The sequence below is a fragment of the Zonotrichia albicollis genome, chromosome 2, assembly GCF_047830755.1.
Source record: "Zonotrichia albicollis isolate bZonAlb1 chromosome 2, bZonAlb1.hap1, whole genome shotgun sequence".
In the NCBI taxonomy this organism is placed as follows: domain Eukaryota; kingdom Metazoa; phylum Chordata; class Aves; order Passeriformes; family Passerellidae; genus Zonotrichia; species Zonotrichia albicollis.
The window spans coordinates 78,589,346-78,602,677 of NC_133820.1; the positions used below are offsets into that span (position 1 = coordinate 78,589,346).

At 49.4% G+C, this 13,332-nt stretch overlaps 2 protein-coding genes across 7 annotated transcripts in view; one reads left to right on the plus strand and one right to left on the minus strand.

Moving 5' to 3' along the window:
• Positions 1–3,585, minus strand: part of DACH1 (dachshund family transcription factor 1) — a 355,736-nt gene extending 352,151 nt beyond the window's left edge. For 3 of the 6 annotated variants that reach the window (XM_074535516.1, XM_074535515.1, XM_074535517.1), the window contains exon 1: positions 2,139–3,585. In XM_074535516.1, coding sequence (XP_074391617.1) covers positions 2,139–2,878 — 740 coding nt within the window. In that variant the 5' untranslated portion in view covers positions 2,879–3,585. The remainder of the gene's footprint in view (positions 1–2,138) is intronic. The other 3 variants (XM_074535519.1, XM_074535520.1, XM_074535518.1) reach the window with 2 other exon arrangements.
• Positions 3,309–13,332, plus strand: part of LOC106629412 (uncharacterized) — an 88,519-nt gene continuing 78,495 nt past the window's right edge. Inside the window, exons 1-3 of the mRNA XM_074536200.1 lie at positions 3,309–3,387; positions 3,583–4,337; positions 5,151–6,162. Coding sequence (XP_074392301.1) covers positions 3,309–3,387; positions 3,583–4,337; positions 5,151–5,189 — 873 coding nt within the window. The 3' untranslated portion in view covers positions 5,190–6,162. The remainder of the gene's footprint in view (positions 3,388–3,582; positions 4,338–5,150; positions 6,163–13,332) is intronic.

Consider the following 13,332-nt stretch of genomic DNA (forward strand, 5'->3'; position numbering starts at 1 on the left):
TCAAATCCTACTCACTTCTGAACCCACTACTGTAATTTCTACTGCACTGGATGATAACACAGCAGACCTCAGGAACAGCTGAAACACAGCCGATTCTGTGCTGTTGACATAATCAAGCCATGTTACAACCAGCCTGCCAAACCCTTTTATAACCCTGTCAAGTCCAGGAATTGGTGTCTCCATAAGCCCCCAGCCACCCCCGATAAAAAAAGAAAGTTTCTGTATTTCTTAATTCTACATGTTCAAATTAAAATTCACACGGTTATGACCATGGCAAACTAAAACTTCCATAAGTTTATTTTAAGGACCAAATCTTGGAACTCTCACAGAGTTGTTGCAAGTTACACACCACACGGACACACACACACACACACACACACACACACACACAAAAACCCCAACCCAACAATTGTCTAAGAGCAGCTATTAATATTCATGTTGATTCCACATGAAACAACAGCAGAGTTACCCGAGCAGCTACAGTTATGTCAGCGCCTGGAAGTTATTCCAGGCTGTTTTGTCCTGCTGCCCTGAATATTCAGGAACTTCAACAATCCATCCAGCAACTGCTACCGCAAAGTAAGCGCTCTGCTTCGCCCGGCTCTATGCTAATGACTGCCAGGCACCCTCTGCTGAGTCGGGGGGGATGCAGGGAAGGAGGAGGGGATGTCACACGCCCCGCCATTGGGGACGGGACGGGACGGGCAGGAGCACGGCATCGCGTGGGGTTAATTCCCCACGTGTTGGTTGTTGCTGCACCTTGAAATCTGACAATGGGAAAGTGAAACGAGCCCGGTCTGTTTGTTTGGGTGTACGGAAAGTAGCATCGGGACTTTGTCCACGACCTCCTCCGTGGGAAGTTCCCGGCGCCCCTCCAGCGCGGCACAGCCCGAGCCCCCCGCCCCTGCCTGAGGCAGGGGGAGAGCCCCCGGCAACTGGAGGCGCTTCCGACCGCTCTGATCTCGGGGTCACGGCAGTTATGCGATCCCTTCTCCTTATCGAGCAGATTCAGCCCTGCAACCTACAGATTGAGTGATAACAGCCCCACGCTTTCGCCCTCCATTGCAAAGGCGGCTGCTATTGCATCAGGAATTCCCCCTTTTGCCAGCTCCTTCTATCCCCCCGACACTCCTCCTCGGCTGTGGCAAGTTTGGGGCTCGCCTCCCGGGCCCGCGGGGTGCGGGGACAGCCCCGCACCGCCCGCAGCCGCAGCGCCGCTCCCCGCCCCCGGCGCCGGCCCCGCCACCGCGCCCGCGTTACTCTGCGCGGCAGCAGCATCCAGCCTTGCCAAATCCCTGCCGCGCTCCCGCTGCCCCCCGTCTCCTCCTCTGGGGGCTCGTGGGGGCCTGGAGCTGCTCGCACCTGCTCCTCGGGGACCGACCCCCCCACCCCCCCACCAAGGAAGCAGCCCAGCCCGGCCGCCTGGCACCTCTCCCCACTGCCCCAAAGAAAAGCTGCCTCCACCTCCACCTCCTCGCCGTCTTCCCGCCCTGCCTTCACCTCCCCCGTTCGCCATGTGGCAACTGCCTTAGAGCCCTACACAAAAAGTGCACGTGCTCCCTCGGATGTGTGACAGCAGCTGATGGCCAAGCGGCCTGCATCGCCCCGGAACGGGCCCGGCGCTCCATCCCAGGGAACGCGACACCCCTGCGTCTATGTCGCCGTCCCCCCATCAGGACCGCTCCCCGCCCACTCCCGAGCACCCTTCGGGCGGCTTTTTCCCAGGGTTGCCCGCTTTAAAGATACATCCAAGGATAAACTTCAGGTGGAGGTTCGGTCAGAAAGCACTTTCTGCCCCTTCCCACCCCCGCCGGCCCTCCGCTCCCGCGCTGCGCTGCCCGCGGCCACCCCTACCCCCGGCACGCCTCGGCCCGGGGGGCAGGGAAGGGGACAATGACAGGGCGACACTTGCAAGGCGCAGCGGGAGGGGGGCACGAACACGGCTTCCCCTTCCCCCTCCGTCCCACCAAGAAGCAGCGCCGCTGGCTGCGGAGAAGGCCGGCTGGGTGCCGGGGCAGCGCGGGAGGGGGCAGCGGGAAGCGGTGCGGCGCTCGCCCGGACCGCACCGCGCGGGGGTGGGACGGGGGCGGCGGCGGCGGGGGGGCCGGCGGGGCGCACGTGTGCCTTGCGGCGCTTACCTGGCGTTGGTGCAGTCGTTGTAGAGGGTCTCGAAATCCTTCCTGGAGATGAGCTTGCAGCGGTTGACCCCGGGCTGGATGGCCCCCAGCCCCCTCAGGATACGGACCTGCTCCACGTTGCAGACCACGGGCGTGATCTCGAGCCGCTTCAGCTTGGTGTAGACCGTGTGCAAGCCTCCCACCAAGTGCTTCAGGAAGAGGTCGAAAGCCTGGGGCAGGCAGATGAGTTCGCAGCCTTCCACGGTGAAGGAGGCCACTTTGGCCCCCCTCAGATCCACCATCTTGCACTCGTTATTCTGGGGGGTGTTCTCCACCGGGGACGGGGTCGAGTACACGGGCTTGCCGGGCAGGCTGCCGGCCGCGCTGGCCGCGCTGGCATTGGGAGTGGAGGTGCCGCCGCTGCCGCCGCCGCTGCTGCTGCTGCCGCCGCCGCCGGTGCCCAGGCTGGGGCTGCCGCCACCGCTGCCGCCGCCGCTGCCGTTACCGCCGCCGCCGCTGGTGGTGGAGGTGACTGTGGCCGCCGCTGCCGCCGCCGCTGCTGCGATGGGCTCCGGCCGGAATAGGTTTGTCCCCGAAGCGGCCGGCGGGGGAGCGATGGACGGAGACGGAGAGGAGGTGGCCGACGACGAGGTGGCCGACGACGAGGTGGTGGTGGTGGTGGTGCAGGCGGCAGAAGTTGAGACCGGAGGCTGAGGGGGGACCAGCTGGGTCGGAGGGATCAAAGCAGCCGGTACGGCCATGGTCACATATACGGCGGAGGGGGCAGGGGGAGGGGGGAAAGTTCCCACACACACACGCAGGGGAAAGGGGAAAAATGAAAAAAAAAATTATTAAAAAAAAAAGAGGAAAGGAGAGAAGGGAGGAGGGGGGAGAAAAAGGGGGGGATAACCCCAGATCAGGTGCTGCGGCGAGCGAGAGAGCAGGGGGCAGAGTGAGAGAGAGAACGCACAAAGTGTCCCGCAAGTGGGGACGGAGGAGGAGGAGGAGGAGGAGAAGTCCGCTCCGGGCGGCGGGGCTGGGGCCGAGGGGAGGGGGAGGGCAGTTTCTTTTTGTGGTCCTTGCTCTAGCACCACGTTAAAGACGAAGGTGAAAAGGAGGAGGTTTGAAGGACTTCGGTTCTCTCTGGCAAGTACATTGATCAAAGATTGAGAGGGGAATGACAGAGAGAAAATGAGCGGGGAAGTGCTGGCTGCCGCCGCCGCCGCCGCCGCCGCCGCTCGCTCGCTGGACGAGTTGTTGTTGTCACACGGTGCGGAGGGGAGGAGCTCCGGCAACTTGAAATACCCTTTGAAGCAGCAAAAGGCTCACTCACTAGTATTAACCCAAATTATCCAACCAGGAACCCGGAGCAGGAAAACAGAGAGAGAGGGAGAGAAGTCCCTCTCCCCCCTCCTTCAGGAACCGTTAGATTACATGTTTCATATTTCACCCCACCAGAGATGAGATGTAATTTTCCCAGCCCTTTTCAACAGTCGCTTGTCAACACAGTTTGTGGAGAAGCACGAGCGTCTCCAGCGCTCCCCCAAAGCCGGGCGGGAGCGGGGAGCCAGGGCGCGGGGCGGGCGCTGGGCACCGCACACCTTGCCGGGGCAGACAAAAGCAGACACCTCCGGACGGGGCTGTTGCTCTCGCTGCTGCTGTGGCTCTCCCGGGACCACAGACGCTCCTCCCGGCGGGGTGGGAGCTGCTGCCGAGGGTGCCCTTTGTTGCGCGGCAGGCGGCGGCGGCAGCTGCGCGGGGCGCGCACGGGCAGCCCCACGCGGCAGCATCCGCGGAGGACTTTGCTGCGGCGGCCGCGGATCGGAGGGGACTACGAGGCACTACGGCTCAGGCCGCCGAGACGCCGCGCCGAGCGGGCTGCGGCGGCACAGAAGTAACTTGGCAGAGGGGCGGCCGGGCGGGCGGCCCGCGCAGGTCCCGCCGCGCAACAGGTGCGGGCGGCGCGCAGCGGGCGCGCAGCCCCGGCCCGGCCCCTCCGCGCCCCGGAGCGCGCAAAGTCAGCCGGCGCGCTCGGCCGCGCATGCGCGGTGGGGCGGCGGCGGGCGCGGTACCTGCCGGCCCCGAGGCGGGATGCGGCTGGAGCGCGTCGGGCAGCGGGAGAGCCGGGCGCCGTCCTGCGTGCTGCAGGGCACTCCGCACACTGAGAGGGGTAAAGAAATGGCCACTGGTACCGACGGGGGTCTGCAAAATCAGCGGTCGGTGCGTGCGTAGTTCTTCCTGTTTCAAAAATCCGCCCTGCGTGTACTTAATTGCCATGCATGTATGTGCCCATAGCCTTTTTTTTTTCCCTATGATACTATTACATGAGACATGACTCACGGGATGACACATCTGTAGAGTGGATAATCTCAACTGTATTAATTTGGTGCAGGGGAATTTCCACAGTATCAGACATAAACTGTTCTCATATGATCTGCTTGCTTATTATGCTGTAAGTTTAATTTACGGGAATTTGTTCTAATGCCACTTAAGACAAGTTTTGCTTGTGAGAGTTAAGCTATCCTGCACTAAAATCTTTAAAATTGCAAATAAAACCATGAAAACACAGAGTAATGTTTTACTTTAAAGTCTTTTGTACTCATAATTGTGCAGAACACTTATTTGAGCCATTTTTAGGTGGGGTCTTTTGAGAACGTTTATCTGGAGGAGCATATACAACTTGAGTTCCGATGGTGGGATCCCAGTGGTGGGATCTAGTGTTGCATAAAACTTGTAATTTCAAAATCTAAATACACTGCCTCTTCCGGTTTTTCACTTGTAGAAAGCCAACTCTGTCCATATTTTCTTTCCCTCACCTGTTCTTTTTGCATGTCACCTTCTCTCACACCTTGTGAAGACAGAACAGCTCCATAAGAAGATCAGGACAGAGCCAGACAGGTGTGATACTGCCACTTGGAGATCTGGGTGAACTCTAAATTAGGAAAGCTACCACTTCATTTGTTCCCTACTTTTCCTACAACATGATTCCTACACCAGCTCTTCTGTTTTTCTATTTGCTGTGTGTTCCCACAGATACATAATTCTCATGGTCCAAAGGAAAATGTAGTTTGAAAAGGTTTACTACCAGGGGTTTGGGTTAACCTTGATGATATCAATTCAACATTGGGATTAGAAACCTAGAAAGAAAGATTTTTGAAAAGGCTCGAGATTCCTCAAAGCTTCTGGCGCGGTAAGTGTTTCTAATTATTATGGGGAGTGTCTCAATTTAATTTAACTCGCACCTATACTGACACACTCACATAAACCAATAAATCCTGAGGTCATCCTTTGTAAACTTCTCTAGATTGCATTCCTTTTAGTTGCTGACGCTTTCGTGTAATAATATTGTTGGGTGTTTTCTTTTTCTCTCTCTGAGTTGATATCAGCAAAACTCAAATTACTGTAACTGATATTTGAAAATTCTCCCTGTGTCAAGTGAAGACTTATGGTGCTGAAATCAATAAGACTGTTTAAAATTCAAAGACCTGCAAATCGTTCTGTTTGTCCTTTGATAGGGCCTGGGCTGATTAAAATGCGACCAAGAAAGCTTAATTGCTGCACTAATTAAGAAGTCTTTAATTTCTTTCCTGGAATATTGTTTGAAGCAGGGTTTCTGTTCTGCTCATGTAGCTGTTCAGGGCAGGTATTCTCTCTCTTTCTTTCTTTCTTCTTTTTTCTTTTTACCATTTTGGTATATTAAAATGTATGTTAAAGCAGTAAGATGTATTGACAGTGATTATAATTTATTGCTTTAAAAAAAAGACTGATATGGAGTTCACTATTTTATTAAATTACAATTTTGAGGGCAGCTGTAAAGGGTAAAATGCAATTACAAAATCCATTGTAGCTGTTGCATTTTAAGGAATTTGAACACTTGACTGACAGGAGCTAGGATAGTACACCAGTTCCCTCCCCCATCTTCAGTTATTATTGATAATTAAATATTTAAATTCATTCAGTGAAACACCCCAGAAAAGTGTTTGTCTCCTGAACGTGTGTGAAGGAACGGACCAGGAGAGGGGATGCAACAGAAGGTATGCACCTGGTAAGGATGAACAGTGCATTATCATGTTAAGTTTGTCTACAATTTTTTTTTCCCCTGCATTTCTTTGGAGTTTATTTTCCTTAGAAACCTTTCTGTCTTGTGTCTCGTCTTACCCTTGTATAGTGACCTATTTTGTTCATTGCTTCTGAAGAGGAGAAACTAGATGATTTCACAAAGCTTTCTGTGATCAATAGAGTAATGTTTTAGGTTTAATCATGCTGCATTATAATTCTTGCAAACAACTGCCGAGCAGAGATTCTAAGAAATGAGCAAGTACTGGCGCAGAGAAGGTAAGTTCTGCTTTGCTTTAATCTCAGGTCTCGAGCAGCAATCCCCCTTTGAAGAGCTATCTGCTATTTAGAGGGAAGACTGAGAGAGAGGGAGGACCTCATACAGAATCCCCCCTGCATCGCTCAGGAAAATAGACTCATAGAAATGTAAGTGTGTGAAAAGGGATCCTTTTTTGCTTCTCTTCCACCAAGACATTTACTAAACATTGACAAACACCACGAATACAATTGAGATTGATGTGAAGTGTTGTATCAGTAGTAAGAAACTGGATACTGCAGCGCTGTTTTTCTAATTGTTGTGTTATAGTCAAAGTAGCACAAAACCTTGTCCAATACAAATACAAACTGGATTCCTTTCAGTGACAGGACAAGTAGATAACATGCTTAATAGATACAAAGGGAGATTTGCCATTCCAAGCACGACGTCACGCTAATTATGTTTACTCTAATTGAAAGCAAGGTTTTGGGGAACCTGAAATTACTCATAGGATATTTTTAATAGCTGAATAATAATAAAGTGCAGCAAACGTTGATCACAAACCTTTTGGTCTTTCAAAAATCTATTGGAAAATTAAATGAAAAGTGGAGTTTGGTACAAACAATGCCCCAGGGCAAAAAAACAACCAACACTAGATTTTCCAGTCCAGCCATAACACAAATCAATTTGAGCACACTTCTATGGCCAGACTGCCAGATTGTTATGACTGCTAATTCACTCAATCAAACAGTACATTAGTACACTGGGCACAAACAGCTTTAACAATAGCCTGCATTTCTGAACAGTCCACCATATATCATAAAAAACCCAAAATACATGGCAAGATTGCTTTCACATTCTGTTTACTACAAATTGCATTTACATATGGTGCCTGCCTAACAAAGGGGAAAAAAGTGGTGGGAGAATGAAAGTGAAGAAACTTCTGGAGCCACTAAAATAACTTTTAAAGTCCTTAAAAACGAGATTCTGGGAGCACTTGTTCCTGCTTGCACTGATGTTTAATGTGAACCTCTCAGCCAGAGAGCTGACAGCAGAGGCTGGCCATCCCGTGCACAGAGCTGGATGGGGAATTGCTGCGGGTTGGCAGCTCGCACACGCCCTGCCTAGTCCCGGCCCCGGCACTTCAGCTAGAGCGGCTTTTGGCGGCTGTACTCCGCGAGTCAGCGCGCTGGCTCCGGGGCTATTCACCGCCTGGGCAGAGGGGCAGGATTTAGCCCCAGAGAATATCCCTCAACTCTTCCCCTTCATCCCCACGAGCGATGGGTGTTTTCCCCGGGGATGCTCACTGGTGATGCGCTGTACTGAGGGATGCGATGACCGACGGCTCGGGAGCCCGCGCATCCCTTCCCTCCCTCCGCGCCGGCATCCGACACACGGACACACGCACGCCCCACACACACGCCCACGCACAAACGCATGTATGGAAATTGCAAAAACCAAACGCCAATTAAACTACTTGCTTATTTGCGATTTTTCTCCCCCCTAAATCGCTATTCTGACTTCAGAAAAGGCGTTTCGAAGTCAGTAACTAAAACAGCCCTTCTGTCGATCTGAGCCTCTCGGTCACGTTGCTGCTACCAGAGCCACATGGTGAAACGGATCGGGTCGTGGTCCCCTCCCGGGCTGGCTCGGGATGGATGGATGGATGGATGGATGGATGGATGGATGGATGGAGCAGTGGCTGGGCACTGCCTGCTGACATTCACCTGACAATTGACAGCCGAGCAGGAGAGCTGCAGCGCGGGGAGGAAATGATAACCAACTTCCCTGCGTGATTTAAAAGAGGGCTGGGATAGACGGGGGGCCCTCTGTGTTGTATGAGTTAGACTTGGGCTCTCATTAGAGGTCCTCAGTCCAACGTGCTAATTCACCTACCAACAGGTAGGAAGAGTCGCTCGGAGCAATAATTACGAAGTACAAAGCCCTTGCCATTAAATTATGTTAAAGCGGCGATCTAATCTGAGCTGCCCTTTGCCGTGCCTTCCCCCCTTTACAGAATTAGTTCGCTCAGCCGCTCCATCCCTCGCTCCCAGCCCAGGCTAATGGAAGCACCGGGGAGCCGGCCCCGGGTTCAGCGCTCCAGGCTCTCCAGCGCGGTCCCTGCTGGAGCACGGGGACCGCTCCTGCTGCTTCGTGCCCGGGAGCGGGGGGGAGCGGCGGGATCCGCCTCCCTCCGTGCATCCCGCGGCCCCGCCGAGCCCCGGAGCCGCCGGGAGGGGAGCCCGGCCGGGCGGAGGGCGGCGGCTCGGCTGCCGCTCCGGCGCTAATTGCTTCCCGTAACAATATTAATAACAGCGACAAAAATGCACAGTGCTGCCTTCTTTTTATATAGGAAGTGACAGCCTGCGAGACGCAGCCTCTTCTTCCTCATGTCACTGAAGTGAATGGAAAACAGTTGGAGGGGAGGGTGTTACCTTCATTATTCCTATATTTCAAAAAAGCAGACAAAGATTATTAATTGGGGGTTTTTTGAGGTGGGGGTGAGGAAGGATTTTTAAAAGCCCGAGCCCTTGCTTGAAAAGTTTCAGCACAGAGCGGAATTTTATAGAGAGTTATAAACTCTGGGTAAAGGGGGATGTTATAAATGGAAATGCTGACACAACCTTAACTATAGCGTGTAAACGGCTATGCTATAATATCCATTAAGCAGAAAGAAAAATAAGATGGCTGATCAATAATTTATACAAAGAGTACCAACTGCAGACATAATAACTGTAATGTTTGCAAAGCAATCTCTCGCTCTCCAGGCTTAGCAGTAAACTAGCGGGGCTGTTAATTTCCAACTCCTACAGGTAAGAGTACAAACAAATTACTTAAACTTGTATTTTGCTCGATATTTTGCATGCCTCGGTAGGATAAAATACAATTTAATTACGATGCAACTTGGGCTGATTGAGGAGCCTCCCCCTCCCTCCCCCTTTCCTCCTGCCCGCCCGCCTGCTCCTCCGAGGGGACCTTCTTGGGCAAAGCTCCGCCCGAGAGACAGGAACAGGTCGCTTGGACGGGCGTTGTAAACGGATCGACTTTTGGGTCACTGTAGTTCGACTTTTGGGTCACTGTAGTTCTTCGGAGAGTTATTCACACACGGAAACAAAACGGAGCCATTTAACTTCAAAAGAAAGTTACAAGGTTTTTCAGTGCCACGAGCTGAAACACAATACCCCCACCGGCCCGATAAGCATCAGCTGTCAGAGGACAATGCACTGGCTTTCCATGCATCAGGCTACCGGGAAAAAAAAAAATCCGCTTTAGGGAAAACCAGTGCTTCTTCCACTGTCGTAAACAAGAGTAGGCAAGCAATTGATCTCTTCATTGGCATTGGGAGCGTTATCTCCCATTTCTGTCTACTGTATTTATGTAGCAAAACAGAAGAACAAAGTCTGAAAGTTGCTAAGCAGACTCCTGTAACGTGCCCAGGTTGGTTTTTTGGGGGTTTGTTATTTTTTTGGTTTTTTTTTTTTTTTTTGCATGTCTCTTGCAATAGTACCAAAGAGACCACTTCTTTGTGAAATAACAAGAGATAAATGTGTCAGTGGAGGGCTTTTTTTTTTTTTTTTTTTTTTTTTTTTTTTTTTTTTTTAATATATATTCTCCCCCATGCCAGCCTGGACAAAAAAACGAAAAAAAGTTATGTTGCTAGCCGCACAAAAATAAGCCCATATTTAACATAGCGTGCGCAGCTCTGCGACAGCTTTCAGCTGTCCTTCTTTGGGATATCACGGGTGTTTTGTGTAGTAAAACCAGAGAAGTAAAGCAAGAGACACCTTATTTCTGAGCCCTGAGCTGGGATGTAGGGAGGCTGCTCTGCTCTGCAGGGTAATGCTTAACACACACATACAAAAAAAAAAAAAAAAAAAAAAAAAGCGGCTGTAATTGCCTGCATTGCTCCTACTTGCTTACCAATGACCTATCCCAGTTCAGCTTCAATAAAGTAAAATAGCGTAAATTACAACTCTCCGTAGAGTCTGCACACAGAGTCCTTTATATGGAAGCAATAGTTGTCCCGCCCCGGCTGCCCCAGCCCGGTTGGAGTATCGCAGTGTAGAACATCGCAGTGTGGTATATCGCAGTGTGGTATATCTCAGTGTGGTATATCGCAGTTTGGTATACCGCAGTGTGGAGCATCGCTGCTCGGAGAGCTGGAACAGAAAGCGCAGCGCCCACTAGTGCCTGTGAGCGGGGGGCAGCGCTCCCTCCGCGCCCCTCCGCTCCCCGTGCAGAAACGTCCTCCAGGGCAAGGAAATGTGCCCGGGACTGCAGAATGCGGTACGGACAAAAGAAGGTTTAAGCCCATCTGTGACTAAGTGAGGGTTTGTTTCTTCATTGACTAAGCTCAGGAAAAGCAGAGATGGAAAAGTTGGCTTTTGCTTGCTGCTCCTCGTCTGTCCCAGGAGGCGTGTGAATGGGGCGAGTGTTCCATATATCTTTTCCATACATCTTCACACTCATAGTGAAGGGAATTGGAAGGGCTGCCTGGCTGTAAAGCCTTGATGGGAAACATGAACTATACCAGACACATTTCTGAGCTTTGGATACCTGCCCCTACACTTGAAAACTACAGAAGATTTGTGAGATATTTCCATTAGGCCCTGTTCTTTTCTCAGGTGTTTTGGGGGATTTGTTTATTGGTTTATATGCATGAGAGATTGTTACTGGGCAGTATTGAGATTTTCTTGGAGATTGTCTGATCTCCTTCATGTGGAGATGAACTTTCCAAGGAAGGCAACAAACAACCCTCTGGAAAAAAGATACCAAGTAGATAAGCTCAAAATAAACTTTCACAATAGCAGTGAATGTCTCTTGCATTTACTTATTGTTTGTTGTGGATTGGGCTACTGGTTAATGTTCCCAGTCAGATCCAAGCACTTAAAATGGTGTCCAGCAAATATAATTTCCTGTGCAGGGTTCCCAAAGCTGTAAGAGGCAGCTTCGGATTATATCACACACCCTGGAGCACAAGTAGGTGATGATGAACTAGACCCGTCTTCTTCTAGCTCTGTCTTTAAAAGCTTTCAGTAAACCATTGGTTCACATTGTATAAATGTCTTAAGATACTAAGACCTTGTTTAGCAGAGAAGGTAAACTCCAAATATGTTCTCAAGCACCTTGGGCTTGAGGTCTAAAATCATCTGGTAGATAATAAGAGACAGTCCAGGATTAACATTTATCCATTCTCTACCTCTATTTGACAGTCACACCTTTCCCTTATTTGTGCTGTGCATTCCTCATCAATAGTTAGAACCAAAATGTACACCTAAATAGCTCCCTATGCCAAAAATTAGTTACACAAACCCATTAATATGGAAGGTACTAAATACCAAACTAGTTGAAAATAATTTGCAGTAAATAATGATTTTCTCTATTTTCTCATTTCCCAAAAACAAAATGCGCTTATTTTATTACAGGATACTTGGCATGGATATAAAACAGTTTATAAAGTTCCTGTGTCTTTATGGTAAGTTAAAAGGGGGTTGTAGAATCAAAAAAGGTTCCTTGCAATATACACAAATTGATTGTGGATAATGGCAAAAGACTTTTATTAAGACTTTTTGAGTTCACTGTTGTCTGTTCATCTTCAGTGCTCTGTGATTCACTGCAACTGAAATTTATTAATACAAATACTTGGTTTTAAGCTTATGTATATAAGTCTTTATACAAAGTAAATTCTTGAAATATTTATCCAGTAAAAATACTTATAAAGTTAGCAGTTCCTGAGTACATTCATAGCTTTAGATGCAGCTGTAGTTCTATAGGCAGAGACTTAACTTTGGAAAGCAAGAAGCTGAGCCACAAAAGAGTAAAAAAAAAGAAAACCACATTTTATCCTTATACTTTGGAAAGGAATGGAAATTTTTACAGAAAAGCAGTGAATACATTTGAGAAAGAAACAAATTTAAGAAAATCATAAATATCTAAAAGGAGGTGAATCACAATAATTAAATTTTATCCACACAAAATACTTTTTAGTTAAAAGTATAGGCTAGCAAGTTTGTTTTATTAAAATTTGTTCTTCTAAACATGTTAGTATAAACTTTAGATGTAAATTTCAAAACAAGAAAAATGAGCTACCACCGTCTAAATTGCTTTCATCTAGCCGGTTAGAAAGAGTTTTAATTGTTGTTCTTTTGCTTAATTACACCCTTCTATCTGATGATCAGTCCCAGGCAGTTGAGAATAATTCTGTTTTCACACGTGAAGAGGAAAAGGGCAACTTAGATCCACAACAGAGCTCAGGTTCCACACTCATACTATCAATTGTCTCATGACTTAGTGGGTGCCAAAATCCCTTAGTAAGCTCACCTCAACACAATTCACCAAGTGGGTAGGTTTCCACCGTCGGCCATATTGATGGAAGCACAAATCTCAGAGCTGCTGGGGGTTTTCTGAAGAGAGAATCCGTGCCTAAACACAAGCAGTGTTGGCTTGGGTTCATTACATTTGCACAAGTGGACCTTCAAGGAAGGCTAAGCTGAAATGAGGCTGTGTGCTTCTGCATCCATATTTGCATTCTGTGGCACAGCTAATAACCAGTTGGGCAGGTCATTTCCAGGGTGGGAAACCAGTTTTCACACATCCAGCTTCTATTGTTCCCACAGGACAAGAGAACTTGAGCCAGGTTTCCTACATGGCAGCAGTGAACGTGAGCAGTCAAATGTGAGGTCTGCAATAATTAAGGTTTCCCTGGTTCTTCCTTGGAAAATCTAAATCAGTTGACAAATACACTACTACCAGGAGGAAGACTTTCTTACTTCTCAAGGAAAATGTGCCATGTTACTGAGAAAGGATTTTAAGGGCTGAATTCAACTGTACCTGCTGTGGGGCTGTACCATGTCTTTACTGTCAATATCATGGAGTACCCCTCACTAAAAATGAAGGTCTTTT